The sequence below is a fragment of the Lonchura striata genome, chromosome 10 (genome assembly GCF_046129695.1).
Source record: "Lonchura striata isolate bLonStr1 chromosome 10, bLonStr1.mat, whole genome shotgun sequence".
NCBI classification, from domain to species: domain Eukaryota; kingdom Metazoa; phylum Chordata; class Aves; order Passeriformes; family Estrildidae; genus Lonchura; species Lonchura striata.
Window position 1 is genome coordinate 7445116 of NC_134612.1, and position 18755 is coordinate 7463870.

General features: G+C 43.7%; 1 protein-coding gene and 1 long non-coding RNA gene across 2 annotated transcripts in view; one reads left to right on the forward strand and one right to left on the reverse strand.

The window, feature by feature from the left end:
- Positions 1–4449: 4449 nt before the first annotated feature.
- Positions 4450–18755, reverse strand: part of LOC144246801 (uncharacterized) — a 35516-nt gene continuing 21210 nt past the window's right edge. The window contains exons 4-6 of the long non-coding RNA XR_013340509.1: positions 14052–14204; positions 12614–12674; positions 4450–4511 (exon numbers count right to left, since the gene is read on the reverse strand). This is a non-coding gene — a long non-coding RNA (uncharacterized LOC144246801). The remainder of the gene's footprint in view (positions 4512–12613; positions 12675–14051; positions 14205–18755) is intronic.
- MYO7B (myosin VIIB) overlaps positions 5516–18755 on the forward strand; it is a 46689-nt gene continuing 33449 nt past the window's right edge. The window contains exons 1-13 of the mRNA XM_077785633.1: positions 5516–5581; positions 6901–6943; positions 8232–8345; positions 8959–9111; positions 10255–10439; positions 11285–11406; positions 12091–12233; positions 12327–12440; positions 14073–14226; positions 15165–15241; positions 15549–15668; positions 15883–16025; positions 17403–17613. Coding sequence (XP_077641759.1) covers positions 6926–6943; positions 8232–8345; positions 8959–9111; positions 10255–10439; positions 11285–11406; positions 12091–12233; positions 12327–12440; positions 14073–14226; positions 15165–15241; positions 15549–15668; positions 15883–16025; positions 17403–17613 — 1554 coding nt within the window. The 5' untranslated portion in view covers positions 5516–5581; positions 6901–6925. The remainder of the gene's footprint in view (positions 5582–6900; positions 6944–8231; positions 8346–8958; positions 9112–10254; positions 10440–11284; positions 11407–12090; positions 12234–12326; positions 12441–14072; positions 14227–15164; positions 15242–15548; positions 15669–15882; positions 16026–17402; positions 17614–18755) is intronic.

An 18755-nucleotide genomic window follows, 5' to 3' on the forward strand; every position in this document is an offset into this window, starting at 1 on the left:
GGGCAGCGGCCGCCAGGGGGCGACGGCCGCTCCAGGCGGCCCCGCCCTGCGGGCTCCGCCGCAGCGAGCCCGGGAACGCTTCGGGCCCTCCGCTTGGATCCCCGCCCACCCCGCACCCCACCCCTCCAACACGGGCCGGGTTCAGCTTGGCAGCTGCAGCGCTGGGGAAACTGGAGGATCCTTGCAGGATAAAAGGCTATTTGTAGCCCCTGGGTGACCACGGCAGTGCTCACTGCAGGGTGACCTGGTTGTGATCGTGGTAAAGGTCTGAGCCCTGCGGGAATTTCCAGGAGACCAAAGCAACCCCTGGCACTGTTAATGCTGCTCGGAACCGCAGCGCTGAGCTACGTGAGAGCTCCCAACATCTCCCTTCTGCCACACCAAGGGCGTCTGGTGCCCTAATTCCCACTGTAGCTAAGGGTGGGCGATCTGGAGGGTGGTCGAGAGCAGAAAAGATTTTGCCATTTAAATAACAGGTAAATTTATCTGGTCTTTACAAGCCAAGACAACAAGATTAGCGGTCATCTCCAGAAGAAAGCGGCAAAGCAGAGCCAGAGCTCAGGCAAACAGCGGGTTGGCCATGCCCATGTCCGCGCTGGCTGGAAGGGGACCCACCACGGCCGCGGAAGGGAAGGACAGGTTCTCCCAAAAAACTGAGGCTGCCGGCCCTGCCCGAAGCTCCAGTTCAATCTAGTTCACGCGTGGGTGGCTCCTCCGGATTTAGCCTTTCAGGATTGACTGAAAGTTCACCCGGAGCTCTCGGGGGATGGTGACTTCCGCAGTAAACGTGGGCAGGGCAAAACAATGCTCGAATTTTTCAGGGATTGTTGTTGGATTCTGTTTCAATAGCCCCTATCCTCTGAGTAGTAGCATTACTCAAGTATTTGGCATGCACATGATATGCTAATTGAGTGTTATGTTGATGGCTGCTGGCATTCCTGCAGCATTTCAAAATGATGAGTCTAATAAATGCATACGGTACTGGTGACCTGCCCCTCAGTCTGTCATAAAAACACCTTCATTTTCTAGGGAAATACAGGCCAATATGAGACAGATAAAAAACGGCTGCCCATGTCATTTGGTGTACTTCTGAACAACAGCAGCTTTTCTAATTCTGCATGCTGTACCCTTGTTCAGAGTCAACAAAATTTAGTAAGTTGAGTATTCAGGACAAAATTAATCTAATTCTTCTGTGCTAGAGGTGCCTTGGAGTGGGTGGCAGAGAGGTTAAGCCATTATTAACCAACACTTTCTGTCCAGCAGCAGGCACAGTTTCATGCAGGGAGCTCAGTGTACCAGGCTAAACACAGCTAACTCTCAGGACTGAGTCATTACTCAACATCTTCTATAGCAAAACACTTAGAAGGAGAAATTGGCAGTGGAGTCAGATGTTTCTCAGATACAATCCTAAATTCTTAGAAAAAATGCAGAAAACCTTTTTTTTTGTTTTGTTTTGTTTTGTTTTGTTTTGTTTCCCTGAAACACAGATAATGTGTCTGTTTACAGCTCTACTGCTCTGGTCTTTTCCAGATAGCCACAAAGATCCTTAAGTGAGGCTCAGGACCATGCTGTTAATGGTATCATGCACTTTTTTCTTGTTCTCATGATTTTTACTTCTTTTAGGTCTTTGCACTGTGCAGTTTCACTGCGATCTTTTCTGGAAGGAGCTGGCACATGTGGCAGTATGTGATGGGAAGCTCCTGTCATTGCACTTCTCTGACTTCCATAAAGAAATGGAATGACTTTACACAACTGACTAAATCGAAGGCAGGATCGCAACTTTACAACACAACAGATAAAAAAATAAGGAAATAACTTGGGAGTAGTGTAACAGAAAATAATGGACAAGGGAAAACATAAATAGAAACTAACAAAAAAAAACCAAACCAAAAAATCCCTTGTGAATAATGTTTACCAAGGTACCTGGAAATTCTACCAAAGGGCCTAGAAAACACAGAAATCTATCCTATACTAAAATTTCCAAGAGGATCAGAGTATGATGATAGTCTGCCTTGGAAATTAGTCCTTTATAGGTATGTGTCATGTTCTGCAGTCATGGTGAGCTACTGTCCCAAATTCCAGATTGCACTGAGGCATCACTGATGAAAGAATGGATATTTTATGCATTTACTGAGAGTGGAAGGAATTAGGAATCACTCTTCCTAATTGTTATAAATTCCAGTCTTTCTGAAATGATACCTCCTAACCTACTTGTGACATGCCACATGCATCACACAGGAGAGGGAGCACTGTGTCTGAAACAACCTCACCTCATCAATGCTGAATAACTGGGCATCCATTCCAGCCCTCGTTCTGCAGTAAGTGCGTGCGTACACTAACATGCACATGCCTTTGTTCCTCGTGAGCCACAGCTTGGCAGTATCAGTCTGTAACATACTCTTGTAATACCATCCTGGCTGCTTTCCAAAAGGAAGGATGGAGTGACAGTCAGACCATAATGGGATTGCACAGTGGGGGAGAATGACCTGTCTTCTACCAAGCAGCGTAAGCAGCGCCCACTTGGCAAGTGTGAAGGTGTGTAATGACACAGATCCCAGAGCCCTGCCAGTCTGCCTCACTGTGCAACTCCATGAACAGGCTGGAATGAAATAAGCCTTTCCCTGAGGAACAGAATGCTCAAGAAAACTATGCGATGCACTTGGAAATCCTGTAATGGTATGTACTTCTTATTTAGTTTGTTTCCTGCACTGCCTCTTTCAGAGTTAACGGACATCAGTGACTTAGAGCTACAAATCTGCTTAGAGGAAGGGAAGGAGGTTAGTGTAGGCAAGAGGACTGCTGAATGAACAGTTTAAATTGCAAATTGTTACACCCAATCCACCTCGCTTCAGAAACCTCAGAGAAATAACTAGTTTAACATAAAATGATGTTTGGTATCCAGGACCTGGTGACGCAGAAGTGACGAGGCCACTTTGCTTTAGCTGGAGAGAAAATATGAAAGGTAGTGCCATGAGCAAATTAAACCCTTTGATCCTGACATCAATCTCTTAATTAGGAAGTGTCAGGAAGAGCAGTTTTGTTAACACATGTCTATCTGGACAGACCTATTACTTTGAACAACAGCAGAATTAAATTTACCAGGGTTCCTCAAATTTTATTTTGTTGCTTTTCTCGGTGCAGCATTCATCATAGAATCACAGAATGGTTTGGATTGGAAGGGACTTTAAAGCTCATCCAGTTCCACCATAGCAGGGTGGAACTTCCTTCCACTATCCCAGGTTGCTCCAAGCCCTGTCCAACTTGGCCTTGGACACTTCCAGGGATGGGGCAGCCACAGCTTCTCTGGGCAGCCTGTGCCAGTGTCTTGCTACATAATAATTTTTTGAGCTTTACTACTTAAGATGTAATGTCACTATCTTCACCATCAGCAATTTGCTTAAAGGAAAGCCTACAACAATTAATCAGCATAGACCATGCTACAGATCACCCCTAATTACCACTACAAATGTTCCTGTGCCCTGCAGAGTCCCTCACCAAACTCTGTGTTCAGCAGTACATCGCGTTGCTCATTCCTGGCAAGCTCCTCTCCTGTCTTTTCCCATCTGCACAGCTCAGTGCCTGCCAAGCCTGAGCTGCCCCTGTGTACTCACAGGTCCTTCTCTGGAGGCACCTTTAGCCTGCTCACCCCATTAGCTGCATGTGCTGCACAGAGCATCCTAGCTGCTTCCCCTTGGTATATCAAGTCCCTGCTCCCTCAGCTTTTGCTTTCTACCTCTTGAATATGTCAGCTGTGGAAATCAAAATCTCCCTTCTAGTGCCTATTTCAGCTGTACAATAAGTTGTACTTTTCTTTCAGATGACCTTGATTTCCCTATGATTTCATCTAGTACAGTGTCTATAGGACATAAATCCTGTATTTCTCTCTGAAGTAGCACAGGCACTGTATCTTGGGCACAATTGTTAACAATGTAGTTAATTTTAGAATGAGATTCTCTGCCCTCAAACAGGCTCCATTTGGAATTTCAGCAGGTATGTTTTGTTTGCTGAAGGAATATGCACAGCATTTTTTTTCCAATTATACAAAAAGCTTTGGTTTTAGATATCTGCCTTTGTAGTATAAAAGTATGTACTTGGATTTCTTTGCCACTATTTGACCTTTAACTAATAAAACCAGTACTTGGAATTTTGTTAATCACATACAGCATGTAGACATCTAAATACTGTATCAAAAATAAGTCTGCTAAAGAACTACTTTGAAGCAAAATCTTGCTTGCGCAGTTAGAAACTTGAAGAAAGCTCTCTGTGGCTTTCTGCTTCTCTCCAAAAGTCTCTGAGCCCTGAAGGGCCTACATTTTATTTCTGCTTCTGTATCTGCTGCTGTAAGACTTGAACAAAAACTCAAGTAAGGAGGCTGACATTAAAACACAAATATGTGATGTTGATAAACACATGCTACTCCCAACTATTTATTGTTATGCTTGAATTCTTACCTCTGATTTGGACGTGGAGCTACATCAGGGGCCCCATTATACAGCACAGCCACACTGAACCTCGGAAACAAGAAAATAAGCACATGCTCACAATTATTGCACATTTATATTTGCAAGTTTAATAGTGGGTACACAGACTACTGCACAGTGTTGTGCACAGGGCCCCGGAGGAAGGTGACATGGCTGGATTAAGGTACTTGGAAAAAATCTCATCTTCACTGTTTGGGCTCATCATAAATGCTGGAATGTGCTTGATTCCTGAGTTCTTGCTTTGGCTGCATAAACCCTGTGTCTGCCTCTCTACATATGTACTACACTTCTGTTTCTTTCCCATACTGGAATTTTACCAGTTTTGCAAGAAGGCCACAGAGAGTACATATGGAGTCAATAGACAGAGGAAAATTCTTAGCCATCCTGTCCCATTTTGGGAAGAGAGAAGTGGACAGCTAGGGAGTTAACATGCACCTGGATTCTGAAACACAGGGACAAAATGTTTGTTAAGAGTGTTTGTTGAGAGATAAATTAATGAGAGTGAAACCAGGATGTTTTGTCCAATTATGTGGGTGTGTACTATGAATTTCAGTTAAATGTGATGAGTTAATTTTGGTCTGAACTCTAAGTACTGTGAAACACAGACCAGAGAGAACACAGACTAATGGGCATTTTCTTGCAGAAAAGAGCTATGGAAAACCAAGGGGAGGTTTTGATGAAGAAATGAGGGTCTGATTTTCTTCATACATAACATAATAGGCTGAGAGACAGTCTTAGGGAAGTCAGTCATGCTGGAGCAGGATAAGACCAGATGCTAAAGGTTTTCTTCTGAGAGTTCTTTCCAGAAATCTGAAAGGATACAGGCCTAGTGGAGAGACTTAAGTTTAAGGTTCACTCAGGCAAGAATTAGCCTTTGTGTTCCCTGGAACACCTGACCTGGAAGTGACATATACACTGAACTGGGAGCAAAGTCCTGTAATAAATAACCGTGCTTCAGTCATTTCCTCCTTTGTGCAGTGGAGAACTGTAACTTAATGGCACCAGGGCCACTTTCACCATCCTTTCCCTTCTTACTCCAATGCGTATGAAAAAGAGCGACCTGTTGCAAAAGCCGCAAAGTGAAGATTTCTTCTGGAGAGGTAAATGCCCATCCTGTGGGGTGTGATTTGGTTTATGGTGCAGAATTACTTTGTCAAGAGCAGCAGCAGAGAGAGCCAGGCTTGGCCAGGAAGTGACCATGCAACCAGGTGCAGGGGGTGGCCACTCTGGGAATAAGAATTTTAGGTGTTGGAACTGCATATCCTGGGATTATACGGCATCTCCTCCCTCCACATCTGCTGTTGGCTCCTGTCAGACAGGATCTGGAGACAGCTGTCCCTTTGATGTGACCCTCTATGGCTGTCTCTGTGTTTGCAGCTGCCACTCCCTCCTTGTTCGGGGCCAACTTTTCTACTCTTTTGCCATATTCTGGTTTCTGGTGCAGGTGAAAAAGGGCTTGGCAGTTGTGAATCACTGACTGTGGCCCATCTTTAGCATGTATTTGCCAAGGACTGTGCTTCTGTTCCACCCTGCACCACTCACAGCAACAGGCCATCTCAGTGTTGAAGTTGATACATAGGTCCTGCCTCTGAGTCCTGAATGAGATCATGAGGACTTCACTGTAAGAATAACAGAATATGAAAGACCAGCTGGCAAATCATCCTAGACATGGAATCACTCCCAAAATCCAGCTCTGTGGGACATAAAGTTGCTTTGAAGACTTCAGTTTCTTGATTAGGACAGCCTAAACTGCACCATCCCTTAATTAAAGGAATGCTGTAGATTTCTGGCCACTGAGATTTGGCTGTAATGTTCTTAATAGTATGTTCCTACTTTTATCGTGGTTCCCTCCAGTCCCTTATTTTGCTGTTCATGCCTTTATTGCAATCCCTCCCATTCCAGCCAAGGAAGGTGAATTCTAACCCTCTGTTTCTGTTTAGTGGTGGGTTCAAGCTGGAGGGTATGAGGGAACTCAGCTCAGAAAGTATTAATTAAACCTGTGTCTCTGGGATAGCCACTGAACTGTTGGGTCAATGGACTAGCTAAAGGTAACTCTGCTGTGCATCAAATCACATTGTACTGTGGAGTCTTTTTATTAGTGAGCCAACCTTGAAGTTCAGACAATAATTGTGCCTAGTAGTTGACTGAGAGAATTATTTGGTATGAAAATGTGGACAGTGAAATCTTTAGGGCTGAGAGCATCTCCAGGGTTATATGATAGAACTCAGAGAACTGTAGGGTTCTTTGCTTTGTGTAGATGGTGTCATTGTTTCTACATTGAGTGTATCTTACTATGATCTCTTCTACTTAAAAAAAAAATATTTCAAGACATTTTGATGTTATTTTTTTGCAAGGAAACCCCACTGTCTGTTCTCATCAAAGCCCTTTTCTGACCTAACATTATGTTCTTGGCATGCAGGTTGCATACAGTGATCTGAAACATAATGGTGGTTTTCAGAAAGGTAAGTCCTACTCTTTGCTCTGATTGAGTGATTAGCCTGAGGCCCAAAGAGGAGGAATATTACCTTACCATCATGATTCAATCAAAGGAAAGTTGCAATAACCCAGTATCAACAAGGTATAAAACAATTTTAGCCTAGACTAGGGAAGCAGAGGTGTCTTGCCTTACCAGGCCATCCTCTTGTTGAGCAGGTGACCTCTGTCACAAGGTGTGGCACTGAAACTACACAAGTTACCTTTGGAGTTTTATTCAACACAAATAAGAGCTGCTAGTCTGTAACATTCTTCATAATCTTGTGCAATGTTTATGGATGCTTAACATTGGTTGTTTGGTTTTAAATGTAAGCCACAAAGTATTTTGAGAGGAAAAAGAAATATTTTTTTCAGTAAAAACATTGAAACTATGACAATCAGTGCTGTGGTGTGTAACAAAAGTTGTATATGACAAGACACAGCTAGAAAGTACACTGATCTACAACTCTGATCATTTCTTATTCCATCTTTCTGTTTGAATCTGTATTAGGGACTGGAGCAAGAGAAGGTGCTCCCGAGAGCCTGCAGTAGGGAAGTATAACCAGGACACTGGTACAGAAAACTCCAAGATGTTGCTTATTCCTAGGAAAGGGCAGCTGTGGCTCACCCCTTTCTCCAGGCACAGCAGAGCAGGTTCTTGCTTGCTCTGCAGAGGTGCCAGATGTTGATAAGCCTCCACCTATGTGAAGAGAGGGACTGGGCTGGATAAAGAATGCTAGTGGGTTTTTTCATGAGAGAGATCATGGAGAGATCCCATTTCAGCTATAGCAGGAAAAATATATATCTAAAATTTCTCACAACAGAGGCCTTTACATTTCCAGGCATCCAATATGTACATCTATTTGTTTTTCTCTTTCCTGGCAAAGTCTATGTTCTCAAGAATCTCTTCTGAGAAAATATCATAGCTCATGTGAGGCTGCCAAGCCAGTTGCCCAGCATTCACTGTGCCCCCAGTCAGCCTCTGAGAGGTACTGGAGCTGCATTATTGCTGTTCTTGGAAAAAGTGTTGCCTCATTTCCTCTTGTGAGACAGCTGGGTTTGATGACTTGTCCGAAGTCATGTTCCAGATCAGCTGTGGTGCTCGGAGCAGAATTCAAAGGTCTGTAAATGTGCTGCCTGCAAGCAGTAAGAACTTACTCAACTAAACACTTGTAAAGAAATCAAATAACTAGAAAAGGAAGACCAAGAGGTGTTTGCCTGTGAGCTATGTGGCATCAAGTATGTCACTGTACTCAACAGTAGCTTTTTTCTCCCCAGGGTGATCATGTGTGGCTGGACACTCAACCAAACAGTGAATTTAATGTCCCTATTGGGGCAGTTGTGAAGGAATCTGACTCAGGACGGATGTTGCTGCAGGATGATGAAGGCAAGGTGGGGTATGCTATAAACTTCTATAAAAGATTAACATAAAATGTAAAAGTACAAAGTACAAAAGAAGGCCCTATTAGGTCAGACCAAAGCTCCATCTGTTCAGGTGGTCTGACTTTGATATAGGTAGGATATACTGGAAGAAAGGCTATAGAAATAAGGCAAGTATAGGATGGTCACCTGGATTCTCCAGGACTGAGCACTAGGAAGATTCAGAGCTTCATAAAAACAGAGGTTATATCTACATGGCTAGGAAAAGGAAATGGATGGGCTCCAATCCCTAAATTTGGTGAAACTTTGGGTGGAAACATCATCCCACTGAAATCACTTCATCACTACCTCATACAATGTTCAGCCTGTTCAGAGTGTAACTCTGAACAGTGTTAAAATTGGTGGTGTTCAGAACTCACCTGAATGGCTTCATTCAGTGTTTTAAACCATCTTGTTTTAAACCAGTTAATTCCTGTAGGCCAGTCACCTGTGTGTTAGAACATGCTTACTTGAGCACGTATTATGCTCAAATAACCGAAAAAGGAAGTTAGTCTAACCCAGCTCTCCTTTGTTTGCCTCTGAGCCACAGCATTCCATGTTAAAGTCTGTGCCTTGCCTTTGTCAGGAGCACTGGATCACGGCTCGGAATATGCACATGGTGCACCTGATGCACCCTTCCTCTGTCCAGGGGGTAGAGGACATGATCCGCCTTGGGGATCTCCATGAAGCTGGCATGGTGCACAACCTCCTCATCCGACATCAGGAGCACAAAATCTATGTGAGTGCCACAGTCACTTCCAGGAACAGCCAGGTCACTTCCAGGAATGGCCTCTACACTTGAGCAGCCTGTGAGCTTTCACACACAGGACCCTCTGACTTCTTTAATGACTGAGGGGGCCAAGGAGACACAACACAGTTTTTCTCTTCTTTCACTCCACTACTTTGGGGAGAGCTACCAGCAGCCCCTCAGTCACAGTGCTGGCACAGGTAGTGACTCCACTTACTTCCTCCCAGAGCAATCATTGCCACCAGCCACTGACAGTGAACTAAATCCAGCCCATGTTACAGCTTAATGCTGCTATTACCTGGAGGATCAGCCTAACTAGTATGCAGTGACATGATTTCAATTGTCCCACAGTCCAAGCCAACAATTACTTGTTTTTGATGTAATAAGATGGCTAATGAAAGAATCTGGATATTTTGTCCATTACAGGTTTTATCTATAACTGGGAAATTTGGCATTTTTATTTTCTTTTTTTCCTTAGTTTCCAGTTTGTAATATTATAATTCATATTAAGGTTTTTCCACGCTTTGCCTCCCTTACTATATACACTACTAGAGAGAAGCTGCCTCTTAAACCATAGGTGTGATGATATTTAGTGTAAAAAAGGACTGATTTTATATATCCTACAGTTACTGTAGGTGTGTGTATAGACCTGTTATATTAAACTCTAGCAGCCTGCATTTGTTTAATGTAGTTTTCAAACAATATTATTGCCTTGTATCTCCACAGCTTTCAACAGCCTCCTTCATTTCACTGGTGGTGCTGTATACAAATGTTTCTAAATCACTGTATGAATAGCACCGTAACTGTAACTTGGCCTGCTAGCAAAATTCAGCTACATCTGCACTAGAATACAAAAGTAGCTTAACAAAACACTTGAGACAGAGAACTGAGCTCCCATTTACATGCTAGGTGTAAAGGAGATTACACCTAGCATTCTCCCTTGGGCAAACCCCTCCTTATCCTGGGATGTTTACTAGCAGCTGATAGTGAGGAACTGGGCTCTCAGCCTCACCCAAATGCTATGATCTCCCAGGCTTCCCTGCTGCTTCTGTTTAGATTTATACTGCAAGTGGCTTTGGTTGTATGCTTGTTTGCAGGTTTGATGTAGCAATAATCCTCACAACTGTTTTCCAGACTTACACAGGATCAATCCTTGTAGCAGTGAATCCATACCAGCTGCTGCCCCTCTACACGGTGGATCAGATCAGACTGTACTGTAACAAGAGGATTGGGGAGCTTCCACCTCATGTCTTTGCCATTGCAGACAACTGTTACTTCAATATGAAGAGGAATAAGAGAGACCAGTGCTGTGTGATCAGGTGAATGGACTTGGAAAGCACAAACAGCAGAAACCAAAATCTGGCATGGGGCACCTTGTGGACACAGGTGGACATAGGAAGGTCTCCTGACCTTCCAAATGGAAGGGCACAGATAAAGCTGGAGACAACAGGAAGGAAATATTTTCTTCCCCGCTCCTTCATTTTCAGTTAGGGCTGCAAAAGGTAAAACGTAAGCAAAGGATTTCTGAAGTCTGTTGTTTTCTGTCAGAATCTTTGAATGTGGTTGTACATTCTGCACGTGGTCACTACATACAGAAACATAACACCTGAGTGTGTGTGTGATGTAGGGCTATCTTTTACCTTGGAGACAGGGTATTACGTTACATGTATTTTCCAAGGCTAGACATTTCCTCAAGAGAAATAACCTCTGCTAACCCAAAGGTGGATAGAAACTTTCTTCCTCCTATAAAGAATCCATTTTCTGTTTGTCACCAATGTGAAGAAGCAGATAGTCTCATTGCAATAGTATATTATTATAGCTGAGCCAACTCAGGTAATGTGCTAACACTAGTATTGACCATCTGGTAGTACAATAAAGAAGAAAAGCAAGTGGTCATTTAATTTGTACAGGTACAGAATGTATTCCATGGATTTGCTTGTTTTTAGTTAGTGGGAGAATTTAGTTCTCAGCCTAAATCTGAAAATCAACTTAAAATTGAACAGATAAGATGATGAAAGACTCAACTTTTTCAGCCCTCTATGAAAGACAGTCTGATCTACCATTCACAGGGTAAACTTAAGTGGGATTGTTTTTTTGTAACTTGGTCTGCCACATTAACAAAAAAAGAAAGGAAGCCTGTAATGATCTCTTTTTCTTGCTGCAGTGGAGAATCTGGTGCTGGTAAAACTGAAAGTACAAAGCTAATACTACAGTTTCTGGCAGCTGTCAGTGGCCAGCATTCCTGGATAGAGCAGCAAATCCTAGAGGCCAACCCCATTCTGGAAGGTGGGTTACTTAGCAAACATGGCTGATTTACCACATTTGTCTCAGGATAAAATGAATCAGAAACAGATCCTTGAACCGTTGTATCTGCTTAATTGGTAACCCCCCTGAAATACTGGTGATGCACTGTAGATGTTCTCTCTACTTTTCTGCCATGTTCCCATGCAGTCCACAGCAGCTTTGCTCTCACACTGTAGGATGAGTTGCCTTGGTAGTACACACCCTGGAACTGCCAGGAGCACAAGAGTCCTTGGGATTGCAGAGCCCAAGGCAAAGCCCCCTGGTTTGGCATTTGCCCTAAACAGTGACAAAGTGACTGGCCAAGCATAGATGTATCTGTAGGGGAGCTCCCTGAGACACCCATCTTTCTCTGCACAGGGATTAACATGTTCCCAATAAAGCATTCTGGAGGTCTTCAGACTTGCCCAGATCTCTTTGCTGGCCAGATATAGACCACATTTGGATCATTTGAATGTGTCTTTTAGGACCCAATTATCTGGGTGCACAGTATGCTTGCCCCTCTCTTCAGGAGACAGACTGAGACAAGACATCCTCCAGTGCTTCTCAGCACTGTCATTTGGAACATAACGTGTAAAATACTAGCAGCAAAGTGGAAGGGTAAAAAAATAGGCTTGGTGTTCATGAACTGCAACAATACAGATATTATCTCTGTTCCTTGTCCATCAGCTTTTGGAAATGCCAAGACAATTCGAAATGACAATTCAAGCCGCTTCGGGAAATACATTGATATTCACTTCAACCGAAACGGGGTGATAGAAGGAGCCCGGATAGAACAGTTTCTCCTGGAGAAGTCCCGGGTCTGCCGGCAGGTGAGGGCACTGGCAGTTGCACATTCTGCCTGTTTTTGTGTTAGAAACCTATCCTGACAAGGCTGTCCCTTGGACTACTTCTTTTATTTTTAGGCTCCAGAGGAGAGGAACTATCACATCTTCTACTGCATGCTAATGGGGATGAATACAGAGCAGAAAAAGATGCTGAATCTGGGCACTGCTTCAGAGTACACTTATCTCACTATGGTAATAATCTCTGCTTTATTCTCTATTATCCCTCTGCCATTTGCTTCTTCCATCGAGCAATTGCAAGCACTAGGAGCTGCAGATGGTAGTTACCAAATATGAACAGTCCTTCTCTTAGAGTACCAGAAGCAGTAACACCAAAAATGCTGTGAGCATCAGTTTCAGACACTTACTGTATTGTCCACCAGTGGGAAGCAACTTGTGGCAGGTAAAGGCTTTCTGTCAAAGTCAGACCTAAGAAACATAAAGGACATCTTAAAACAGAATGTGGACAATATCCTCCCACTTCCACAGACACTCAGATTTCAAAGGAATGCAAGGGGTCTCATGTCAGGGAGAACAGCAATCACATAAGTATATCTTTAATAAGAATTCTAGTTCTTGTATCTAAAGAATTTTATATATATAATGCAGGCAGCTGGCATTCAGTGTAACCTCCCACGTTTGATGCTAATGACCATGAGTTACGATGCCATTGTGGCAGAAGTGGGACCTTCATAGGTGAGGTTTTTGAAAATAGCTAATTGAGTGACTTAGAACATGAAAGCCATGATGAAAATCCTATCCTTTGGCCTGTGTATATACCTCATATTAAATATGCCAGCTGGTTATATTTGGGCTGTTCTACAGCTGTGGAAAGAATGTATTTAAGTCCTGTCTCTAATGAAATTAGATGAGCTGGGCATCTATTTCCTAGGAAATGAAAACAAGTCTGTTTCTGGAGTCTCAAAAGCAAAACCATTAAAGTTGTGGAGATTTTTCAAATGTAGTGTTTTCAAAATGTCAGTGATCCTGCAGCAAAGCTGATGAGGGCAATTATTGGAATTAGCCCATTGGCCATTCCATAAAAAGGCTCCTGGGTCAGCAGTAGGGCACTGTGATACTGAAATAGGAGGATTGGATTAAAGGAGAACATATCCATGGTTTTGTAAAGGTCAGCTGTTGGTACAAGCTGGCATGTTTACATGCTATAAACTGAAATGTCTAGGAATATTCCATTTTTGTGATCATCACACTATATTGTCAGAAAGGCAAGGATAAAAAAGGCATTTCCCCATATCCATTACAGCTGAAAACAGTTTCTATCAGCAGCACCATCCTAGGAACTGCTGTGCAGGCTTTGATGAAGGTGCTTGTGATACTGCCTTGGATGCTTCCATTTGCCTTCCATTAGAACCTAATATTTTTATTTTGAGATCTGCCTTCTACTTATCCAACCTGACTTGCTTTGGTTCGGGACGAGGGCTCTTAATTTTCCATTGACAAGGCAGAGAGAGGAAACCAAAGAAACAGGCACAGCCTTGTAAATGTAGGTAACCTTGTCAAACCTTCCTGTCCTTCTATGCTCCAGAGCAGCCTTCCCATCAACTTTTCCTTTTGACTTCCCCAGTATTCAGTCTAGCCCTGGAGAAATGCATTACTGAGCCCTCTGTATTCTTTTTGAGAGAAAAGATGAAGGAAGATACAATCATGGGAAGAGGATATAGAATGTCTAAATAGGTATTTACCTTGCATCCTTGTGGACTCACAGGATAGCCACCCTGTGTACAAAGGCTTGTCAGTCTGCACATGCTTTCTTCCTTGTCTGGGTAGCAGGAAGATGTTCCTTACCTGTTAGTGTGGTGCTTGCAGGGTAACTGCATGTCCTGTGACAGCCGGAATGACGCCAAGGATTATGCCCACATCCGCTCGGCTATGAAGATCCTCATGTTCTCAGACTCTGAGCACTGGGACATCAGCAAGCTGCTGGCTGCAATCCTGCACCTAGGGAATGTAGAGTTCCAAGGTAAATTCAGCATTGCCTGTGCTTACCTTTCCTCAGACTTGATGGTAAAGGTACTTCCCTTGGGTGCTTCCTGCTTCCACCTGCACACATTAGGTTGTGCTGCTCTGACCTGTGTTAACAGGTGAACAAAGTTGGAAGGGCAGGCAGATAAGCACCATGAAATTCTAATTTGTGACTCCACTGCCATGTGATTTTAAAAACAGCATCTTATTATTATTTTGTCACACTGTCAGGTCTCCATGGCTGTAAACAGGCCTTTATCACACAAACTGAAACAGCAGAGTATAATGCCATCTTACATTTGCTAATTGTTGTTCTACACAGGCCAGAGGACACAGGAGTGATGTTTGCCTTGGAGATAATAGCAGTCATCCTCCTGCTTAAGTCTGCTGAACACTCATCTGCATAGGTGCACTTCTGGAATGGACAGGCACAGTGTGACAAGCGTGACCCACCAGTACATGCCAGAAGCTTTCACATTTTAGAAAAGAGCTCCTCACTTTGTGGTACAGCAGGCTCGACACAGAGATGCCAGCTGGATTCTTTGGATTAATGCTGACTACTAAAATCAGGGATTTCTTGTATTCCTCTTTGTTGTCTAAATTTCCCACAAGTCAGATACACAGGAAAAACATTTCCAGAAACATATTTTCTGGGATCAGTTATCACTTCCCCAGATCCCCAGCAGTTGCTATTTTAAATGAATAACCTTGTCAGTTTGGCTGCTGTTTTTAGCCTGAAATTCTAGGCACTAGAGAGCCCTGTAGATCCCAGGATCCAGGTGAAATCAGGACCCTCCTTGTAAAATCACCAAACATAACAGTTTCAAATGAGAACTGAGTACCTTGCCACATTCCCGGCTTTATGGGGTCACAGAAATACAGCTACATTAACAACAATGATGGTTCCCCCTGAGACTGGCTTTTTCTTCCTTGCAGCGGCCGTGTACGACAACCTGGACTGCTCTGATGTGATAGACTCTCCACACTTCTCCATTGCCACCAAATTGCTTGAGGTAATAAACTCTCATCTTCTCCTGCTGGTTCTTCCTTCTCCCTTGTTCCATGAGCACACTGCCAGAGCACATCTCTGGAGTTTATGCAGCAATGAACATCCAACAGGCATGTTGCCTCTGTCCTGCTGACACTTCAGTCATGCTGTTGCAGATGTCTCTTCAAGCTGGGAGACCTTTAAATGGGACAGCAAGTTGCCAGTGGATGCTGCTAGACAAGCAGTTTGTCATAGTCCTCCTCCTGCTACAAATTTTGCTGGATTTCCTTTGTTCACCTGGAATGACCAGGTTGCCATGACTGTTTCACCAGGTGGACTCTAGTGAACTCCAGAACAGCCTCACAAACCTCTCCATCATAGTCCGAGGAGAAAGTGTGTCCAGGCCTCTGAATGTGGTGCAAGCTGCCAATGGGAGGGATGCCTTTGTGAAGGTACTGGTGCTCACAGATTCCTTGTTTAAAGACTGGGGATGCTTTCAGAGCTGTCCTTCTTCCTGGCTGAGGAGCCCCATGTGATAAATATTGACCCAGCAGTTCCAGGCCCTTGCAATTCTCAGACATAGCTTGACAGCACAATAGCAAGCAGTAAGTTACATCCAAAGTGTCTAATGATGGGCTCTAATTCCTCTTTCATTTTTTTCCTCAGGGTATATATGGACGGATTTTCTTGTGGATTGTGAACAAAATCAACTCAGCTATTTTCAACCCTGCTTCTCAGAAGCCTAAAGACAGACATCAATCCATTGGACTGCTGGACATTTTTGGGTTTGAAAACTTCAGCAACAACAGGTAGGAAACTCCAGATGCAATGCAACAGGAGGCTGAAAAGCAGCTGATATAAAGGGAAAGAATGAAAAAAACAAAGAGACACATGCTTTTTCATAATCATCCTGATTCTCAGAAAAATTGTGAAAATTCTATTACTGGATTTTCCCAGTTTTGATTATGCAGATTCCATTTTTCTTCAGTCTTGATCATATTTCTGCCTCCTTCCCCAGCCTTCATTTTAGTGCAGCTATTGCACATGTCTGTTCCAGAACCTGAAGAATTTTCTATGGGGAGATTGCTATGGAGCTACTATGGCAGGCAGCCACTATGTGAGGATGTTGTATATCCCTGTGTCTCTGGACCAAACTTTCCTGTTCCATAGGATTTTTCAATATCTCTTGGGACACATTTGGCATGTAGGATGAAGGAGACCGTGTTGTGTTTCCCATTTTAGCTCATGTTTACATATTTCTCAGTGTTCTCCCATCATTTTTTTGTTTGGTTTTTTTTTTGGTTGGTCGGTTTGTTCTCATTGGTTTTGGTTGTTTGCTTGTGTGTTTTGTTTGGTGGTTTTGGTTGTTTTTTTTTCTGTTTCTGTGTGTTTTTTTTGTTTTGTTTTGTTTTGTTTTGTTTTGTTTTGTTTCGTTTTTGACTGCTTCATTTCTCTACTCCTAAAGGCAGGTCAGCAAAGTTCCTGGTCAGCACACCATTGTGTCACTGCATGTCACTGCTGTCTCTTCCACTGGTATTTCCATTCCCAAAGCAGCATTTCTGTTTGCCCTTCTCTCTGGGGGGAGGGGCAGCAGCTCCCTCAGTTGTCAGGTACCATCAGTTCTCCACAAACCATCAGCACATACTCTGCAGTCTCTGCAATTCATTTCAACTGATGCCTCTTGCCTTCAGTCAGATAATGTTCCTCAGTGACTTTTGGAACAGAATCTAGGATCACTACAGTCTGTCTTCTACCTTTTGTGTTCTCTCCTGTTATTTTGTGCTGTTCCCAAGATCTGCAATCCCCATGGGTCCTCACTGTGGTGAGCACCCCAGAGACATGCACAGTGTGCCACAGCAAGTATGAGGTAATGATACTCAGGTGCAGCATAAAGGAGTAAATAATAAAAGAAGTGGTAGTGCCAGTGCAAGCAGAAACATGTCACATGCTCATAAGTCAAGCAATTTTCACAGTTATCTGGGTCATTGCTGCTGGTCTTTGCCATGGCAGAAAATGCCTCCCTTGTATTGCTATGATTGACAACATGCAGTGATGGCAGTGACCAGCACTGTGGAATATGGCAGTGGTGTACCTGGAATGCATTTAATGCAGAGGCCAAACAAGGAGCAGAGACCAGTGCAGCACTGGATAAGGTGACCATGGGATTTCATCTTGTTCTTTCCCAGCTTTGAGCAGCTGTGCATTAATATTGCAAATGAGCACCTTCAGCAGTTCTTTGTGCACCATGTCTTCAAGCTGGAGCAAGAGGAATACCTTGCAGAGCACATTGCCTGGAACAACATTGATTTCACTGATAACCACCAGGCTCTGGAAGTCATTGCACTCAAGCCCATGAATATCATCTCCCTCATTGATGAAGAGAGCAGGTTCCCAAAGGTAAATTTCTGGTTTTGTAATGCCTGGCTTCACATACAGCTCACAGGTAACACTTGGGTTTAGACACACAAAAGTGCAAAAGTGGCTTTCAGATACGTTAGGAGAGGCAATATCTTCTCCCCATAGATGTTCCCTTCAAATTAACTCATTCCACAACTGCTTCACTCTCTGCTGGAATATGATCTTCCTGCTGCCTTGTTGTTGAAACTATTACAGCTGTTCCAGACAGAGAAGGAAGGAGTCCAGATCATTTTACAAGGGCTTATTGGGAAATCTTTGAAATAGTTTATTGTTTGAGTATTGTTCTGCTGTTGGTCTGGGCTGCAGCTTGCTCTTTCTTCCCCTTGCTGACAGACTTAATTGAGCAATGTCAGCATTGTGAGGAACTGAAGAGCAGCTACAGGCAGCTAACCTTGGTGTCAGGGAAGGTCATAAACAGATCATTTTGAGCACCATCACAGAGCAGGAACAGAGCAACAAGTTGATCAGGTCCAGTCAGCAAGGGCCCTGCTTGACTAACCTGAACTCATTCCATGACAAGGTGACCTGCTTGGTGCACAAGGGAAAGCCTGTGGCTGTTGTCTGCCATGATTCTGTGATTCTGTGAAATGTTATCCTGCAAAAGCCAGACATCTCAAACAGAAGAGCAGAGATGAAAGTAGCATCTGGTCTCAGTCATCCCTATAGAGCATTTTCACAGGCTGCAGAGCATGGTGAGACTAAACTGGAACGTTGGTGCAGGAATCAGATGACAATGGTCCAGAAAAGCAAACCCCTGCCTCAGCTCATTTGTAGTCCTTCAGTAACTATTTTAGAGGATCATCTACAGGCAGACAGCTTTCCCCTTTCTTCCCTAAGAAGAGAGTGGTCCCACAGATCAAGAAATCACCTCTTCCATGATTCCCAGAGCACATGACTTCTAAGAACAAAGTCCCCACTGCCCTGGGTGCAGGTGAGTGCAGAGAGCTCACATGGCCCATGAGGGGATGGCATCATGATGGCACTCCTTGAAGAGAAGCACCCAGCTGACTGCCTTGCCTCTGGAACTCGTGGTCTGGGCATGCTGACTGGGATCTTCTCAGGGATTCTTCCAGGGATCTCTGAGTCTTGCACCAGCTGGGGAGTGCAAGAAGAACTGTACC